This window comes from Alnus glutinosa, chromosome 12 (genome assembly GCF_958979055.1).
Source record: "Alnus glutinosa chromosome 12, dhAlnGlut1.1, whole genome shotgun sequence".
Lineage (NCBI taxonomy): Eukaryota > Viridiplantae > Streptophyta > Magnoliopsida > Fagales > Betulaceae > Alnus > Alnus glutinosa.
In genome coordinates, this window is record NC_084897.1 from 25420908 (window position 1) to 25441885 (window position 20978).

Here is a 20978-nt window from a genome sequence, read left to right on the forward strand (position 1 = left end):
CTTGGACTAATTGATTTCATGTTACGTCAATTTGTGTTTAAAAAGTAACGTTATATGCAAGACTTCTATTCTCTTTTATTTTTAAAATATGACGTGACTTTTAAAATTATCATTGAATTTGTGATGAATTATAATTATAATTTTTTTTTTATGATAATAATTTTAAAAATTACATCACTCTTTGAGAATAAATCTCTTACATATAACATTACTCAAATTTAAAATTTGTATGATTATCATGAACAAGCACAAATTATCTCTCAATGATTGGAGATAAAGGTGAAATATTTATCTTATTGCAATTACAGATGTGGATCTATTCATATAAGCATCCGAAATAAAGGGTAGTAGATATGCCCTTAGGTGTGGTGGGGTCGGTTTACTCCCGGCTAGTTAATTGTTTTTCCCTTCGACGAAGGTAGGGTGGTTAACCACCATAGCCTCTTTTGAGGAGGTGTTTCAACCATTCTTAATTTATATTTTTGAGGTAGTCGGCCCCTTTTTTGGAAATGGATGAGGGTGGTTGTGCAACCCTATTCAAATCATATCCCAAAGGCTAATCAAGCCACACCCTCAAAGTTAAGAAATTGCGGCTCTATATCCTAGTTAAAGTAGCGCATGTGATAGCTTAGAGAAATGGGCAACCGCCTACAAAGCTTAATGTAGTGGCTGTTCATGATTATGAGACAATAATTTTCTTTATACTATAAATATTCCTGAACGAAATTAGAATTTCTCGTAAGGGGGGTGTGTAAAAAGTGTGTAAATTTGAGTATTTTTGTAACACATCCTTTTCTTGTTAGGGACAAAGAATAAATGAAAGGCTAAACCTAACATATTAACAGTACTCGAGATATTGAACTATAATTCTTTTTTGTGCTATACACGAGCCATCGATTATCAGACCTACAATACTTCAATGGTACATGGTATTTATGTTATATTTGGACAACGTTTCTTCTAAATAGGGTTGGAGGAAATTTTTCTAATCTAATCTATTAAATTAACATCTGATAGTCTGTGATTAACATAGACAAATACCGTATAATAGTTTTCGGACTATAAATGAACAACATTCCCTCTAGCATCACCTATAGTAACTTGGCTTGGAATGATAACGGCGAAAATATATAGTAGCAACAATTAAAACGTTAACACCAACAATGATCGTGTCATAAAATTATTGGACCGAGCCATTTATTTGGCCAATTTTTTTGAAGTTATTAGATTTTATCTTGCGAGGTTTGTGCTAGATTCCTTGCCTGGTGCCCTACTCCCTCTTTTTTGTGCTCTTTTCTTTAATTAATGAAATCTTGACACAATCCAAAAAAAAAAAAAAACCACAATCCTCTAAAACAGCGATGGCTGGCACAACATTGGGGGACAATATCCCTACCATGATAAATAATTTCTTGCATGTAGGCAGCTTCCATCAATGGGAAGCTTCCTTAAAGGAAATATTGACACAATCCAAAGCCACATATTGGCTTCGAACTATATATTACAAAATAGTACTATTATTTTCAATCTTACAATCTTACAATCTTTATTCCAAAAACCAGATAAACAAATATAAAAACCCTTTTCAAAGCAAGACACATGACCATAATAAAACCCTGTTATACATTTGCAGCATGACAACTTTGTTTAAACAAACAAAAGAAGGTGAAATTGTTTTTCACTCTTTTTTGGAACTTTTAGAATGAAAAGTTCATCATGTCCATGCTCAAGCTCTCCATCATCACATTCTCCATGAATCCACAGCTGGTTGGTGCCTTCTTGAAGCTTTGCCCTCTGGGCTTGAATGCACAGGAGGAGATAGGAATTACAGGAATGTTCTCGCAGTTGCAGAGCTCGATCATGTACCCATCTGGATCATGGAAGAACACCTGCTCCACCTTGGCCCCTTCTTCCTCTACAACAGCTGTGACATACCTCATCCCCATATCTTGCAGCCTCTTCATAACAAGTCCAACATCCGTACACTGTTCAAAACAAATGCTTTTCGTTATAAACATATAGAATTCGACAGTGCAATTGGGGTAAATAGTCCCTAAAAAGGAGGCTAGGGAACCCACTTTTCTTTTTCAAATTTTACCTGGAAGGAGATGTGGTTGTCCTTGGGATTAATTGGTCGCAATTCATTGATGGTGTCATACTCATCGATTGATGGGTTCTCAATTAAGTGTATCCCAATGCCGTAATTGTACAACCTGCATAAAATCAGACAAATGTGATTAATACACTGTCAGTGAAAATGCAAAAAGGTTTCATATTTCCAGAAAACAGATCTTTCTTGCAAAAATTCTCTTTGTAATAACTATAAAGTTTAATGGGTTTTAAAGCATGTTTTCCCAAAAGATGAACACAAAAGCTGGGATAGAGAGGGATTGGAAAGCTAACCAAGCTCCATTGAAATTGAAAGAAGAGGGGCGTTTGATGAGAACAAAGCCCAAGACGTCTTCATAGAAACGCACTGAATCCCACACTGATCTACACAACAAAGACACATGGTTCAATGAGAGCAGAGGCAGAGCCTCGTAGCTGCTTACTTCCTCTATCTCCATTTTCATTCTGTTTTTGTTTTTTGGCTCTCACTTGCACTCACCTTGCCTTTTCTTTACTTTCTTGAATGCATGAACCACATTACTGGGATGCTCCTTTTATAAAGAGAGCTCTTGTAAATATCTCCCTCCTTCAATTCAAACTATGCTAACTATTCCACTGAGGAACTTTCCTGGCAGATTCTCTCATATCAAATCAGACAAATTGACTGTTGCCATTATAATTTAGTTTTTGTCCACCAATTTTATTTCCTTATAATCGGCAGTTAATATCCAATATGAACACAGTAAGATAGTTAATTTAACAAGAAATGCTCCTTGTACTCCTGGTATAGAAGTGTCCGTTTCTGATAGGCTTGGCAGCTTGCAGCTAGCCTGCCAAGCAATCAGCTAAGACTCAACTTACTCTCACCCGGGGCCCAACAGAATACCCATATTCTCTTTTGGGAATAACAATGTGCAACACCCGGGTCTTGCATTGAGAAGATAAATAATTAGCGTCTTACGATGAATTAAATGAGTTGGGTTAGGGTTGAATTATATAGTCTTATACTTATATCTCAATATGACCCGAACCTGACACAAGACATAAAGACTGACAATTTTTGACAACCTATGAATCCAACACGAAATTAACATGTTAGGAAATTAAATGAAATTGAGTTAGAGTTGACCTATATAGTCTTATATCCACGCCTCAACACAACTTGAACCCGACAGGCTAACACAAATTGACACATCTATCAATAACCCACATAGAGTGAGTGGATTGATTATAAAGGCACTCATGAGTGCTTAGTCACATTGGTTATTAATTTACTAGGTGAAATTGTGCTTTATAAGTGATTTTAAGGAGTTCTAATTATTTGACTAGCATTTTGGAATGAAAACGCAGACATGACTAGCTCTTTGTTTGGGCTAACAATGTGGTACTGGAGCACTGCATTTACATTGAGAAGATGAATAACCTACGTAGAGTTGATGAATTACAAAGGCACTGATGGAAAGAAAAATAAATAATAGGGTCTTTTAGTTTTTTTTAGGTTATTAGTATTTAATTTTATATTTTAAGTCATTTTGTAATTCAATAATGAGCTTAACCCAAAGTTAATCGAAGTTAGGGTTATGATTTTTGACAGTCTATTTAAGTGTTCTTGTGTAACAATTTAGAAATAAATGAAAGATCAAATTATATTTTTCTGAGTGAGCTACTCTTGTTAGAGATAACACTTCTATTTTTAAGGTGCGACTCATTTTTCTTTTAATGGTGAGATTCTGCCAAACACCATTGTTGAACAATGAGACTAATCTGTTTAACATAAAATGTATCTTTATTTTCTGTTTTGTGATAAGTATTACCTAGTTGTCATCTTTTTTCTCGATAAAGCTAGGCTGAGTTTGCTATGAACGTAGGATCATGCCAATAACTAGGCCAGAGAGCTGTAATTACTAGCCTAAAGCAAACACGAGAGTCCTCATACACTTTTCATTTTGTTTTAGATCACAGAATATCTCCAATGGCTTCCGAGAAGCAGAACTGAGATTGACCCCTCCATGCTGTGGGTTCCATTTTGTGCTGAACAAGAACAACAGCATATACATCCACTTCCCTAAATGACAATGGCTTTGTTTTTCCTCCCCCCAAATCTATGGATAAAAATATATGGAAAACCTTTGTATATATACAAGACCTGCCTAATTTAGGATTTTTATTGCGACGATCCGGGAAAATGTAGCCACATTTGTACAATTATTTCAAAAGAACTAATTAAATTATAAAGCTTAGTCTTATTTAGTAAGGAACTAATGTAAGACTTAGGATCCGTTTGAATTTACGATTTTAAAACGTTCAATTGTAAAAATAACAATTTTTAAAAACGTCATTAAGCATCTGGTAAACTTATGATTTGGTATTTAAAATCGCATTTTAGCTTTTAAAATTATGCGTTTGTAAAAATGCACTCGCTTGTTGGGATTTGCAAATGCAGATTTGTTTACGTTTTCAAATTGAATTTTTTTTTAAAAAAATAAAATAAAATATGTACTCTTAAATGATACAGTTTTGTGATTTTAAATAAAATCACACTTTTAACTTGCGATATGGCAAAGTCAAACAGACTTTTAGCACTCCGGGAAAATCCATCTAACTAATTACTTTATGAGGTTTCACAAGTGTATTCATGCTTTGAGCTTTGGCTTGCTTAAGCCCCAAACGACCTCGGTGGTACGTATTGGTTTATAGCCATTAAGCATGATCGATATCCCTAATTAGCTTGGTATTCGGCTTATTCCGGATAAGTGAGCTGAGCAAGATAAACGGCTATTTTTTCAATTAGTACGTAATTATGTAGCTTATTTGCATTGCTCCCGCAAGTGGTGATCCTAAAGGTGACTCAACCACGTTTCACCTTGAGTATGCCTTTAGCCCTCGATCGGAAGCTTCTGAAGGCAGAAAGTACAAGGTTTTGAAGTTTCTTTGATGTTTCCTCTCAACTTGCATGGCACGATCACGGAGACAGTGATATCCAACTCGATCTAAAAATGGCTGATGTGTTTAATTGCTTCATAAATCCAGTTATGAAGGTCAGCTTTCCAAGCAAAGAAGCTACAAAGAAGCCACTTCGTTGCTCAAAATTATCACTTTATTTGTTTGATTCAAACACGTGATCTCTGTCTTTTAGCCCCCTTTGGCCGGTGATAAAAATCAAATGTTTTTCACATTCTCATATATATATATATATATATACCAGCTGGTAGAGACTGCTAGCCTAGCCTCTTCGATATCTACTGAGAAAAATCTTCTGCTTTTGCTGTTCGATCAAATGAAACATACTTTTGTTGTACATGTTTGTAATGTATAACCCTTATATGTCTTAGTTCTTGTACCTCATTATCGTGGATTTTCTACTTATCTGGGTAGCCTTACAAGCTACAACAGTTTCTAGCCAAGAGCCCTTGGAATGAACTCAAACACAAATGAGTAGGTTCGTAGGACAGATGACCGCAAGGACTTAGACCACTGGAAATTAAGGCCGACAATTAATTTTTATATGCCTCACGAATCCGACATGAAATTAGTGAAGTAAAAATAAGAGGTCTTGCCCATTTAATTAAATTGGTCGGATTAGAGTTGACATATATAATCCGACATGCGAACATGATTTGCCACCCCAACTAGAAACCCCTAATTAATACTCCATAAATCCCAATACTTAATTATAGTGCATAGAAGATTGGTATAGGACGGAATTTGTTCATTAATTGTTTCTTTATATTAAGAGTCTACAATAATACAATATTGTATCAAGGGCTTGAATCCATAAGATCAAGAATATTTGATGTCAAAATATTTTTCATTTTACCTTGGAATATTAATATTTTTCCTAATACTATTATATTTATGCTTCACATTCTAATGCTAATAATATTTCCTTCAAAAATATGTTGGGACTAAACTGTAATCCATAAGATCACGATCCAGATTTTGTTTTGTTACAATCATTGATCTAAATGGTGTCTCATCATTTAAAAGTTTTAAATGGCAACAACATATTCACCGTTTAGCAATATATACATTATTAAATATGTAAAATATAATATGAAGCATAAAATAAATTATCTATTTTACTTAAAACGAATTATGAAACGGAGGTGCAGCTGCCGAGTGCATGTAGAACTTGAAGCCCGCTAATATATGAGCTGGCCGAATGCCTCTTAGGCTCTCTTAGCCCATATTGCTGAAGCTAATGCTGCCAAAATCAAATGCATGACCTGTGGGCCAAGTTTGGACAACGAGCCCAACTGCTTGGCAGTCCATTACTCCAAGCTAGGCTATAGCTTGGGCTTGTTGATTGTTTTCTATCGAGCCAGGTCAGTTTGGACCACATGGGGAATCGGATTTTAAAAGCTAAAATAAAAAATTAATTTAAAAAATCTAAAATCAAAATAAATAAAAAACTAAACAAACGAAATTGAAAATGTTTCCTTTTTTATTTTAGTTTTTTTAATTTATTTTTTAAGAAAATACGGATATTTTAGAAAAAATGATAGAAAAGTGATGTTTTTTTTTTTATTTTTTTTTTTTTATATATTATTTATATAAAATAGTAGTTTCATGTATCAAACTGTCAAGCATGTCATTTCGTGGGGCTTTATTGAAAATGGATGGTAGTTGATGGGGCTTTTTTATATGCAATGACGGAGAGAAGGGGGGCCGGTGGGGGCCATGGCCCCCCTTCAACTCTCAAGAAAAAAAAATTAGTTAAGGTTTTTTTTAGCCTATTGGCCCCTAACAAGAAATTTTTTTGGTCCCTTACCCCCTTTCTTTTTATCATCTCTTTAACTGGTTTCATCTCATTTAGAACGATAGCTTTATTGTCAAAACTTTTTCCTTAAATATTTCACGGTAGCAACAGACATATCTGATAAGGTAACAATAGAATAAGCTTTACAAAGTTGTAAAGGTTTTGTTCAAAATAAATGAAAAGGGTTTAGTAAGGCAGTGCATTGGAAAAAGACAGATGTGGATTTGAGGAGTCACACGCCTGACAAAGTTCGATTTCTTAAGGATGTGTGGTAAAAATAACATAAAATGGGCAAAAACAGCAATATGGCATTAGAAAAGTCTAAAAGATATGCGTTTCATTTGTTTTGAGTTGCGTTTAGCAGAATGTATTTTGTGTAGAATATAGTGTATTTTGTATAATAATTAGTGGGCTATTGTGTTAGTTAGAGTGTGTTATTCTAATAAAAGGAGCAAGAGAATATTAGCTTCAAGAGTCATATCATTCAAGTAAAGTCTTGAGAGAAGGCCGAGAAGCACACAATTTAATCAATTGAAAATTTTCAATTTCAATACAGAAACTGAGACCTTTTTTATTTATTTATTTATTTTTTCTAAATCTTTGGACAACGATTTTCTTTACTTTTTTTTTTTTTTTCCCAAAAACTCTTTTCACTTTTGCTTACTAATTTTTAATTTGAAGGGAATAATAAAGATATCAAAACTGGGTTAATTTACTTAAAATTTGCCTTTATATATATACTTTAACCCCTACTTAAGAAAAAAATTTATTTGGCCCAGCCCCCTCCCATTAAAATATCTAGCTCTGGCTCTGTCCCTGTTTATATGTATCCTTGGTTTTTATCTTTTTGGAAAATTATATAAAACTCTTTTTGTGTTTTGTTTCAATTTGACTTTTAAGACTTCAATTTTATTTTTTAATAACAAATATAACATGAAGATACAATTATACTCCTAAAAGGAAAAATAATAATAAAAACAAAAAAACAAAAAACAAATGTTGACTACCATGTATAATATTAAAAATGTTGACTACCCCCTAAAATTAATAACAAAGATAACACGAAGGCACAATTCATAAGAAATTATTTTTGGGGGCTAGAAATATAGAAGTTTTAATTATTTTTTTAGGGGTCATAGCCCCTAAGGCATTACATTAGGTTCCCTCCCGCCCTTTACCTCTCTCAATTAGCCTATGCCAAGATAGTCTATCCTCATTTGTAGGGGCAGTACCACACTACCACATGCATATAGTCACATAGGCTTTGGATCGAGGATAGTAGCCCCCAATTTTTTTTTATAAAATACACAATTTTTCATAAACTTAAGTTTTTGAGATAAATAGTCATTTAATAGGACAATATAATTTTTTTATTTTTCTTTTGGTGAAGTAAGAAAGCATGCTATCCAAAGTTCAAACATATTTTTTTTTAATTTTTGAGATGATGATAATGTCATATTGAGATTATACTGCTCACCCTCGCTCTACGATTAAAATTAGGTTAGCAACCCACTCATAAGATTTCATATTAATATTGTTAAAATATAAATTAAATGATTAAATTTATTCATTTCCATCAGCTTAATGTCATTTCTATTCATTTTAGTTTTGGGATAATGATAATGTCATGTTGAGATTTTACTTCTCACCCTCGCTCTGTGGTTAAAATCAGTCAGCAACCTACCCATAAGATCTCATATTATTGTTAGAATATAATTAAATGATTAAATTTATTCATTTATATCAGCTTAAACTTTTGGGATGAATTATGAAATGAATTGTGATTTAACATAGTATTAAAGCTATGGTTAACTTATGCTGATACGAGTGTCTTGGCCTGCCACAATTGGGGTAACTCTTGTATATATGCGTGACACTTTTAGATTTATAAAGGACTCACACACACAAGGAGGAGTTGGATCAATGTGGAAGAGACTCACAAGCGAGGAGAACATTTGTTGTAAGTGTACTTTTGAATGTTGTATTCCACATTGAGAAAATATAAAGAAAAAGAGTAGTTATATACTCTTGGTTAACTCCCTATGTTTTCTCTTCCTAACAATTGGTATTAGAGTAAAGGTTTCCTGAGTTCAAACCTTATATCCGTCATTCACCTCCCATTTTAATAAATATTTTATGTGTTGAACATCACCGATTAAAGGGACCAAAGTTTGAGCACACTTGTGAGGGAAAGTACTGTTATAATGAATATAGATTAAAAAATTAAATCTATTCCTTTCTATTTAGCTTAACCTTTTAAAATAAGTAACGATTTAACAATTATAACTAAACTTTAAAACGTACACTATACATATTCTTTCAAACTGGCCCTATGCAACTTAATTGCTAATTAAAGCCTTCTTAAGTAACCTAAAGTCTAACTCATGCAATTGGCCTGTAGTTTATAACTTCTTCAATGAAAAAAAAAAAAACTCATAATTAATGGCTTAATGAACTAACCAATCGGGTTAGGTTAAGCCAGATAATTAATAAGGTGTTGATTCAAAAGCACAATATTCTACTTATGATAAATGATAATAATTAAGGTTCAGGCTGGTAAGCCAGATCCATATATATATTGCTTGACGCGCGTGCGCGCCTGAATTCAACCAAATAATGCTTTAATTATTATTTGGGTCATATATAGATTTCTAAGACAATTCATTAGCACAAATAATGGTGATGAAGATGTGTAGAAATTAAATTATTTAATAATGTTCAGATTTTAAGACATGACACCCTTACAGTACGTACGTGCCAAAACCATCCCATGTCCAATATTTCACAAGGGTATCAAGTGGTCGATATTGATGCAGTTGATCGCACAATTAATTATTTTAGGCCACAAATGCCTGTAAAAGGAGTGAAGAGTACTGAGCCCAGACTTTTCAAATATGTAGGTAGAGATACTTCTTATGTTTAAGTTAGTCAGAGTTTTTGTGAAAAGAAAGCTTGGTAAGAAGAAAGGGAAACTACCCGAGCATTAGGGTATTCGATGTGTATACCTAGAGTACTGGTAATTTTCATTTTCTTAAGCGAAGTGTGTTTTCCCTTACACAACAATGTCGTCCTTTGATAGCCAGGTTTCACTTGTTAGCAAGGTATGATCTAGGTTGAGTATGGTGCCAAATTCTTTGCCTCCTAGTTACAACCATTTACTAGTGTTTTATAGTGTCATGTGTCCATTGGCATGTTAAAGACATTGCTCGATTTCCTTTCCAAAAATAACGGAACAATTGGGATGGCTTTGCAAGATAGTTATCTTCTGGGATTAGGATATTCTATAATTATTTGCTCGAATTTGAAAGAACTCGAGCAGGGTGATTAATATGATAGACTACTTATAGGATTCATTTGACTAAAAAATCAGATGAGTTCCATCAGTGATCTATCATAATCATCTGTTCGGATTTTTTCCAATTCGAACAAATAATTATAAAAGATTCTAACCTGCCTTTTGTGTCATGTTTCGTATAATAATCTGGCCGGGCAGTCGGCTAATTCACGTCATTAATCTTAGAGCTCAATTATAAACTCCTTATTGAAAACTTGGTACACTAGCATATATGTGTCTTGCATTTATTATGGAAGACATTAAGATATTGGGTAGTCCCCACGTACGTGCAGCTATAGGGGAACCTGTACAAGAAAAGTCAGATTAATTACTTTGTCATCAAGTTACTCATTTAGGATAAGAAGAGGAAAAGTTCTAACCTAGTAACCCTTTTTTTATATTTAGTTAATTAAAAAAAAAAGTTATTGATTTAGTAATTTACATTAAAAAAACAAAAGTTATTCATTTAGTTTACTACTATATATGCATTTAATTAGTTATTTGCAATTCTTTATGGATGATAATAATTAGGAGAAAGTATATATACCTAACATCTCTACCGAACTTTTAATTGTTGCAATGTTTTTTCTCAAATTATCGTTGAGTTGCAATGTGCCCATTCTATACAAAAAATTATAAAAATATCATTCATAATTTTTTTTAAAAAAAAACACGAACTTTTTTTTGTTTTCTAATTTGTTTTTTTTTTCTTTCTAAATTTCTTTTACCTTTTTTATTTTTTATTTTTTCCAATTATTTTTATGGTGAGTATTTATGTCATTCTCTTTAACCGAGGAATTGTAAGAAAGTGATTGTGGTTGAAAAAAGTTCGGAGTTAATTCCTAAGCTTCTCCTATAAAAAGGGAGCAAATTATCATATTTCATGCAAGCACATTATCCCTGAGTGGCTGAGTGCAGAAGTAAACCTTTCTTCACTATTCTACAAACAAAACGAGATGGCAATCAAAATCCATGCTTTCCTTTGCTTGGGCCTTGTCTTAAGCTTTATGTCTGTGGCTTCTGCCATTCCAGGAACTGCCACTTACTATACTGTTTATGTTCGTGAGTATATATATATATAGCGCCCTAACTCGATCTCCTTTTCTTCATTCTCTTGAAGTAGTGAGGTTTTGGCTAGATTGATACGTTAGGATATATATATATTGTCGTAAACAAAGAAGTGGACAACCTTTTTCAAATCTGAAAATTAATGAGGTTTATATAATATGCGTTGGATTTTGATTTCAAGCTAACGTTAAGTTTTTCTATGTGGTGTATATATATATATAGCGTCTGCATGCTACGGGTATCAAGACGAAGGCGTTATGATAGCGGCGGCTAGCGATGCCCTGTGGGAAAATGGGGCTGCATGCGGCAGAATGTACACGGTTACGTGCACAGGCGCTACAAACCAAGGAGTATCACAGCCTTGCAAGCCGGGTGGAGTCACGGTAAAGATTGTTGATTATTGCCCATCTCCCGGATGCCAAGCAACCCTTGACCTCTCTCAAGAGGCTTTTTCTGTCATCGCTGACCCTGCTGCCGGAAAAATCAACATCGACTACACCTTAATTTAGCCTAGCTAGCACATATTTATTGAGGTTTTTTTTTTTCTTCTTTCTTCTTGATGATCGGTTTGAATAACATACCTGCTAGTGGATGTTGGCTTTATATTATGCCGACAACTTCTTTTGTGTGATTTTCGTTTTCTCTGTTGTGATTTACAGGTCTCTCCATGAAGAGAATAAGCTGTTTCGATCTCCATGAAGGGAAAATATAATAGTATTTAATTACAATTGTGCTAGCTGCAATAAGAAGCTGATCATGGAAATTGGACATGTTTCCATGGATCAGAATGATCTGGCAATATATATAATACTTGTATGTACGTGTTCACAAAAAATAATAATAACAATACAAACCCTACAACTCTCTCTCTCTCTCTCTCTAGATCTTTGGAATACTTCTAATTTTTGGAGTTTGTCAACAAAATGTTGATTGGAATATCTTAAGAAAAAAGAGAGTAGAAAACCATGAAGAGAGCATGATTTATGTCAAGGACAATTAGCTAGCTAGACACCGATATTTAATTTAATTTTTTTTTTTTAAAAAAAATATGGATCTTCAAAGAAAAGATGCAGTTGTAAATAGTGGTGAAGGTAACTTGGGAATGGGGAAGAAAGAAATTGTGAAATCAATTTGTCAACTTGACCGGTAAATGGACTAACAAGCCGTAGTAAGGTGGTCGTTGTTGTTGTTGTTGTTTTTTTTTTAAAAAGAAAAAAATTAATTAATTAAGGGAATGGTTACAAGGGAAGATCCTCTCACTCTTTATCTGAAAGATGCATGAGAGAATGAGCGATCCTAAAGCTGAAAAATAGATAGGCTTCCCAACAATAATCTCATAAATAAATACAACAGTGCAGAAATATAACAAAAGTAATTAGGAAATTGGTCAAATAAATAACTCGAACCTCTCAAGAGGCCACAGAAGACAGTTACAGAAGCAAAATGAGTACATATTAGAACGAACTTACCTGAAATCCCACTTGAAAATAGGAACAACCAAAAGGAAGCTGAAGTCGAAGATGCAATGTCATAGTTCAAAACATGGACTAGACAATAAAAAGATACCAACACAAATCCGGACACAAAGGTACTCAAGAACCAACAAGCCGTAGTAAGTTAGTAACAAGAATAGAATACTATATACAAATTAAGCGCCAACTAACTGATCGATTAATTAGTGCTTAAGACATTTTTTGTCAATTTATTTAGGAGATTAACAATGATAAGCATATTGTATTTTGGTGGAAAAATTTTGGAGCAAAATCTTCAAACTTCGAAATGACACTAAAATCCTTTTAAGGCACGCTATTATGTCACATGTCTAATTAAAGACGTTATTTTTTTTTTTTGAAAAGTTCTAAAGGCGTTATTAGCCCCCCATCAATTGTATCCAATTCGTGTGGACCAGGTTATTGCAAATCCGCCACCAAGATATAATGGATTTCAGAAAATATTGACTGCTTTTTATATAAACCAAAATCAAAACGAAATCAAACCAAAATACCTTTAATTTTTTTTTATTCTGAAAAAATTTTAAAATTTCGTTTCTGTACAAAAACAGAACCTAATTGACACGAAATCTGTGTAAAACGAAAGGCTTTTGAGAGAGATGGAAGAAAAATTGCAATTGTCCTCTTTTCTTATATAGCTGGCTAGAAGGCAAGCTTGTAAAGTGTTTAGAGTGCTTATCGATCGTGCACATTTTTTAGTTAGATTCGTCACTTTCAACCTCGTGTTTAGAAGCATTACAATTAATCTCTCATTTTCTCTTCCATTCGAATTAAACATGGAAATGACCCTCCTCTCTAACCCTTTTTCCATTGGTTTAGGAAAAAAAAAAAAAAAAAAAAACTAAGGGCAGTTCACCTAATTAGTTTTCTTTTGGTAGTTAATTAACTGAAAAAAATTTAATTTTTTTAAAGTCAATATTCATAGCGCCCACAGCCACACACGCAGGTACATGCAAATTACTAAATAGTTTGATGTGAATTGGTGTTAATAAATTCCTTCATTTTCTTTTCACGTTTATCTTCTCTGTGAAACTTTTTTTTAAAAAAAAATAATTATGAATGAGACTTTCTTTTTTAAATATTTATTAATGCCTTCCATAAAAAATATTTCTAAGATAAAACTATATATACATATATACCTATAGCTAAACAACTATATATACCCGTCATATGCACAAATAAAAGTCCTCACGGATTCCTATGAAGTTTATGGACACATAATTTGCTGGACTGGAAATTTATAGCTTGAATAATGTCCAAATTACTCGACCACGCATCTTCGTTTCATTGTGATAATTAAGAGGTCGTTTTCTTTGCGGAACGTTTTGTCATTTTGTGCATGTGGCACGTTTAGATTGATTGATCATGCGACCGAGAAATACCGATCTTTTGATAAAAACATACCAAAATTCCTCGGGCGAAGTTTGGTCATACGAGATAAAAGGAAAAGTTGAGAAAAGTCAGTAATAAGAAATTGTGAATTTAATTATTTAATTAATATTTTAATATTTTTTTATGTGTGAATTCTAATATGTTAAATATTTAATTAAAATATATATAAAGTATTGAACAATTTAAACAAAGATTGAACTCAAGCTGACCCTTTACTTTTTTCTTTTTAATTTAACTCAAGACTTTTACTTTGATATCATGTCAGATTATTAGTACTTATTTCAAAAGTTTAAGTTGATAGAAAAATATATTAAATTTAATTATTTAATTAATACTTTAAGAATAAATATGTCCAACATATATATCTTGATATAGAATTTTTTTTTTTTTTTTTTTCAATAGATGAGATGAAAATAGGAGATGATCACAACATGCGTACAAATTAACTAGCTGGAAATATTACAGATAAACCAGAACAGAAGAAATACAAGAAAGAAACAAAAGAAAACTGAATCAGACCAAACAAAAGAGTACAGTACTCCTTAGCAAGTAGCAACTTTGCATAATAGGTCTTATCCACGTGCAGCCCAGGGGCCAGAGGGATCCTCGCCTCGGAGAAGGCCGGTGAGTGAAACTAGTTGTAGCAGCTCTATGGGTGTAGTTGTGAGTGCAGCTGAAGGCACTAGTTTTAGTCTTGGTTTCTTGCCGGCTTCTGGAGGAGTTGAGAAGGCTAAGAACGACAGGAGAGAGAGAGAGAGAGAGAGAAAGAATCTTATTGCGTGCAAACTCAGTCACCTATATCTTCCTTACGGCCCAAATCAAAAAAGGATAAAATTAAGATAATGAAATGATCGATTAGTCATTCTCTTCATTTGGCTTGTTCATGCATGTGAATGGCATTTTTTCAACGGATGGAAGTCGATGCAAGATTTAGAAAATTGAGCAATAGCTAGGAAAAAAAAGAAAGAAAGAAAGGTCAGAAAAAGACCAGTAACAACTTACCGAATGCTAAGCAGCTTCTAGATAATAGACTAATAATAGTTATTCTCTTGAACCGAGGAGTCGTGAGAAGACTGGTTGTGGATGGAAAAAGCTTGGAATTAATTCCTAAGCTTCTCCTATAAAAAGTGTGCAATTATCATCTGTCTCATGCAAGCACATTATCCTTGGGTGCAGAAGTACTAGAATTCTAGAAAGCAACTTTCTTCGTTATTCTACAAAGAAAAAAAGATGGCAATCAAAATCCATGCTTTGCTTTGCTTGGGCCTTGTCTTAAGCTTTATGTCTATGGCTTCTGCCATTTCAGGAACTGCCACTTACTATACTGTATATGTTCGTGAGTATCTATACAACACCCTAGCTCTCCTTTTCTTCGATCATTCTCTTAAAGTAGGGAAGTATGGCTAGATTGATAGATTAGGATGTATATTGGCGTGATTAGAAAAATGCTATTTATTATATTGTTATACAATCGTCATACAACATAAATAAAATGACAAGACAAGCTTTTGTTAATTAATTTAAAGGTTGATTTTTACTAACACGTGATCTCAATTATATGGCAGTTATATAACAATCTATAAAATAACATTGCTTTTAGATAAGTCAAAAATCTTTGTCAAATCTGCAAAAATGAGGTTTATATAAGAAAATGCTAATTAACGCGGTAAATGTTTGTATGTGGTATATATATAGCGTCTGCATGCTACGGGTATCAAGACCAAGGAGTTATGATAGCGGCGGCTAGCGATGCCCTGTATGAAAATGGGGCTGCGTGTGGCAGAATGTACAGGGTTAGGTGCACAGGCCCTACAAACCAAGGAGTACCACAGCCTTGCAGGGGTGAAGTAACAGTGAAGATCGTAGATCGTTGCCCATCCCCAGGATGCCAATCAACCATTGACCTCTCTCAAGAGGCCTTCTCCGCCATCGCTGACCCTGCAGCTGGAAAAATCAACATAGAATACAACCAGTAAGCTGCCTAGCACATATTTATTGTTTATTTTTGTTTGAATATTAACGTTCCTTAATTTCAGTACTATTAATTCCTGCTAGTTTATGTTGGCCATAATTTTGTGTGATTTATTTATTTATTTATTTTCTATGTTGTGATTTACAGGGTTTGATTCTCCACGAAGAGAATTATAAGCCGTTTCTCCATGAAGAGAGTAATAGTATTGATAATGATGCTGCAATAAGAAGCTGATCATGGAAATTGGTCATTTTTCCATGGAACAGAACGATCGATCTGGCGATAGAATAGTACTTGTATCATTGTATGTGTTCACCAAAAAAGAAAAGAAATAATACGAATCCTTCAACTCTCTCACGAGCATTGCCATTGGAATAATTCTGATTTTCAGAGTTTGTCAACAAAATATAGTGTGGAATATTTAAAAGAAAAAATATGTAGGAAACCAAGAAAAGAGCATGATTTATGTCAAGTACAATTGGCTAGACACCAATTTTATTTCATCTTTTTATTTCTTTTTTTTTTTTGAAAAAAATGAGTGTCCAAAAAAAAAAGTAATTGTAAATAGTGATTGACGAAGATAACTTGGCAGTGAGAAGAAAGAAATTGTGACATCAAATTAGTCAGCTTGACCGAGAGCGTGCAAATGGACTAATGAACCTAGTCTCCATTTGATTTAGCGGTTTTAAAATTTGTGGTTTGAAAAATGAAAGATTTTTAAATGAAGCTAATGAAATTGTAATTTTTAAAAATGCACTTAAGCAATTTGTAAAATTACAGTTTTACCTTAAAATTGTGCATTTTTTTAAAACGTATTCCCTTGCGTGCGGTTTTATAATGTGAAAAATCTAATTTTTTCACGCCACCAATTTTTATTTATTTTTCTTTTTTTTTCAAATGGACTTTCAAATATGACACTTTTCGCAATTTTGTTTAAAAACATACTTTTGACTTGTGAAAATAACATGCCAAACACATTGTTAGTAACAAGAGTCGAATGCTTTTTTCGTCAATCTATTTAGGAGATTAACAACAAATTGTATTTCGGTAAATTTTTTGCTAGAATTATTACCATATATAGTCACATATTAAAATCACTTATTAGCTTTCACGTGAATTGAAGCGTTAACGGAGATATTCTTGTAAAAGTCAAATGCACAAGGATAACTAAGTTCTCCCCTCCAAATTAGCTAGGTTGAAAAAAAATCTATTAACATTAAACTGAAATCTGTCTGTATATATATATATATAGTACGTGATTCTCACATATATAATACATGTGAGAATGAAGAATCACATGCTCTATTCAAAATCTATAATATATATGTGTTGGTACAGTATTTGGTACGTGTAAACTGCATGTTCTTCGTGTTCTCCAAAAATACTTGGGGTATAGGTCTATTTATAGACGGGATTTGATTCTTTTACAACACCAATACAACAACTGTACAACAATCCCTCATATGAGGGTGGGTCCCACATAAAGACGTAGAGTCAAATTAACTTGAATTGATGGCTGATTGGTGCACAACAATTGTGCACTTTTGTAGACACATGGGATGGGACCCATGTGATGGGTCCCACTCCATGTGTCTACAAACCTATACAACAGTTGCACAACTGTTGTGCATGAGTTTTTTCTCAACCTAAATTAGATTTCTATTCCCACACGCATAATCTAGAAGTGCTTAGAATTTGATTGGTCTGGGAGTCCTATCCTCATTCAACTGAGAGTTGGATGATTGACCAGATTCTTTAAGGAGTTCTCATTAGACCCGGATTGGGACTGCTATCCCAATTCGATTTGAAATAAGATTATTCTCAACTATATGTATTTTTCTATCTCTCTCTCTCACACACACACATGTGTGTGTGTGTGAGAGAGAGATAGAGAGAGAGAGAGAGAGAATCAGGTACCCTAAGAAAAGATATATATATATATATATATATATATATATCAATTTAATTTAATAAACCGAATTAATTTTTTTTTTTTTAAAAAAAAAAAAATTCTTTTGTCCAATGCACAAAGAAAGGTCTTCGTCTTCACGGATGTGTAAAGTTCATAGTCACATATTTTCTTTGACTAGAAATATATAGCTTGAATTTACAAAGTCCATCACGCATCTTCATCTCATTGCGATAATTAAGGGACAGTTTGGCACGTCTGCGACCCTCAAGGATAATTAAAACAAAATTACCTGTCCATTATTGAATTGACAAATATTCTTAAAATATGTAATTATCACCTACATTTTTAACATGTATTGGCCATAAACTTGAGATTGTGCAACCAAGTTCCAGTGGGATCGATTAATATGAATGTATTGGCCACATAACAACTCAAGTATATATGGTGCATAATTGACTTAGGATTTGGTTTGGATTCAGTTTCAGTTATATTAATTGAACATATTCAAATTGGAATATGTGTATCGTAATAGTCCACACAAGAAACACGTGTCCCAATCCCAACAGGTTACGTTCTAACTAGAATTAGATCGATCGATTCGTCGAAATTGAAACACGTGTCTCGTAACAAGACACAAAAGACAAGTATTCCAATCTCAACGGGTCTAATTTTAACCCAAACGGAATTCAAAATATCATCCTATCAACAAAAAAGAGTAACAAATGAAAGAGACGTGATTTGCGGATCGGAGTATTTGTTTTTCAACATTATCTGGTTTAGTTTGAACGTTAAAATTTAGTATTCATATATATATATGTTTCACCAAAATTCACACATGTAAACTTCCGAATCAGTTCAACCTTTTCAATTAAATTCAACATATCCATCATTATATGCACTTCATTTAATTCATATGATTGTAAATAGTCACTTGGTTTTTGAGTTTCTACTTTTCAGTTGGTTTAAGATCTTGAAAAAGGAAGATGCATGTCCATATTCTCTCTCTCTTTCTTTATCTGATTCTCTATTTTTTTTTTAAATATATATATATATATATATATATATATATATATATATATATATATATATATTTCTTTAAATTGCCCCATTGAAAGTTACAAAAGTCTTGAGGTCTATGATCTAGCTAAATATGTAAGAGTTTTTAATTTTTTTTATCAATTGCATCCATCCAACCAAAAAGAAAAAGGAATAATTATCAGTTATATGTGAGAGCTGATAACTGATAATAGAACTAGTACTAGTATAATAATTAGTGATGAAAAATGTAATATTATTCTAGATGTTACTCAAAATCTGACTTCTACTGATGCACTTCTTAGAAAAGTTTTTGTTGTTCTTTTAACTTCTCAGTTGACTGCATCTTCTGGTTGTAGAAATTTATTTTTGGAGGGGATATTCTACTTGTTATTCTTGCTATCAACAATCCTCATCTCTTCTTGGCCTTTTTCTAATTGTATTTCAAATATTAGTTTAGTTTCATCTTCATTTCATAGCTGGAATGCTTTGAAAGTATATCGTAGTTTCAACTTTCGTGCACTTTGTTCAGATAAATAGATCGCTTTCAATCATGTTTTTTGAAGCATTACCATAAGATCTCTTATCTTCTCTTCCATTAGGATAAAAAGTTGGAAAAATCCACCCTGATAATCCTTCCCCCATATTTAATTAAAAAAAAAAAAACTGCAGTAATTAGTATATCAGAGTCTTTTGATTGTGTTTTAGAAAGTAAGTATTACATACATGAAAATAACTATTCTTAACAAGTGGAGAATATCAACTGCTTCCTCATTAATTATAACTATTATAATGCTATTTTCATTAATATTCTTCATTTTTCAAAAAAAAAAAAAAAAAAAATCACACTCTATTAAAAATACATAAAAGAATTACAATTGAATAAATATATAGACACACACACATATATATCCATTGAATAAATTGGATTAGAAAAAATTCTTCCACTCCAATTCAAAAGAAAACTTTGCCTTTCTCAAAATTCAAAAATTTCTTTTTTATATAACATTTTCTCTCACAACAGAAATATTATTTACTCTCCTCGACCTAAACTTATCTTTTATTTCTGTTGCTTGCCAAGAGTCCAATGAACCAAACCGAAGGTGGGTCAATCAAAGGAGTAGTTGTCAATGTAGAGGCCCAAGCCCATACACACCTACACGGGCCTTTTTTTCTTCTTCTTCTTCTGTAAACCTCTTCTATAATTTGTTTTTCCACGAAAATAATTTTTTTTTCTACTTAATTTATTGTTGGAGGATCAAATTATTAAAAAAAGAAAAAAGAAAAAAAAAAAAGTCTTTATAATACCCTCAGCTCTCTAGACCGAGTGCATATATACTTTTATTGGAAAAAAGAAGAAGTAATTTGAACCTCTTCAATCTAACTCATTCTTATTCTTTCATAAAAGAACGTGTCAACAAATTTTGTAGATAAAGAAAAACAATTATTTTAGACATGAAAAAGAAATAAATCATATGGGATGAACATGACATAATTTGCTTCGTACCAATTTGAAAATTTTACCAGTTCCCCATTTTGTCACAAGGCAAAAAGAATTAAAAACATGTATTTTTAAATTTTTCGGTAATCAAAAACATGTATCTATTTTACGGAAGATCACAAGAATTGGCAAGACATTGACAATGTACCTTATTTTCCTTTTATAAGATTGATTGGTAATCAAATCAAATATAGAGATTAAGGTGGTTGACCTACGTCCACAAGAAAAAATTCAAAGGATTACATTTTGTTTTTATTCCTTTATCGTTTTACAATACATAATACTTATATTTATAGTTATAGGAGTATTGAGATAGATAAGAATGATTTATCATCAAACCAATTACAATCAATCTTACAAAAGAGAAATAACGCACAATATCAAT

At 32.7% G+C, this 20978-nt stretch overlaps 3 protein-coding genes across 3 annotated transcripts; 2 read left to right on the top strand and 1 right to left on the bottom strand.

Moving 5' to 3' along the window:
* Positions 1-1366: 1366 nt before the first annotated feature.
* LOC133852041 (glyoxylase I 4-like) lies at positions 1367-2640 on the bottom strand. The gene is made up of 3 exons (XM_062288710.1): positions 2404-2640; positions 2099-2213; positions 1367-1985 (listed from the first exon to the last, which is right to left on the bottom strand). The coding sequence occupies exons 1-3, from the start codon at positions 2571-2573 to the stop codon at positions 1698-1700; spliced, it is 573 nt and encodes a 190-aa protein (XP_062144694.1). The 5' UTR covers positions 2574-2640; the 3' UTR covers positions 1367-1697.
* Positions 2641-11095: 8455 nt separating this feature from the next.
* On the top strand, positions 11096-12131 carry LOC133852302 (EG45-like domain containing protein). The gene is made up of 3 exons (XM_062289034.1): positions 11096-11264; positions 11493-11803; positions 11930-12131. The coding sequence occupies exons 1-2, from the start codon at positions 11159-11161 to the stop codon at positions 11777-11779; spliced, it is 393 nt and encodes a 130-aa protein (XP_062145018.1). The 5' UTR covers positions 11096-11158; the 3' UTR covers positions 11780-11803; positions 11930-12131.
* Positions 12132-15315: 3184 nt separating this feature from the next.
* On the top strand, positions 15316-16497 carry LOC133852245 (EG45-like domain containing protein). The gene is made up of 3 exons (XM_062288958.1): positions 15316-15509; positions 15869-16145; positions 16293-16497. Exons 1-3 carry the CDS (start codon positions 15404-15406, stop codon positions 16297-16299), a joined length of 390 nt encoding a protein of 129 aa, XP_062144942.1. The 5' UTR covers positions 15316-15403; the 3' UTR covers positions 16300-16497.
* The last annotated feature ends 4481 nt before the right edge of the window (positions 16498-20978 follow it).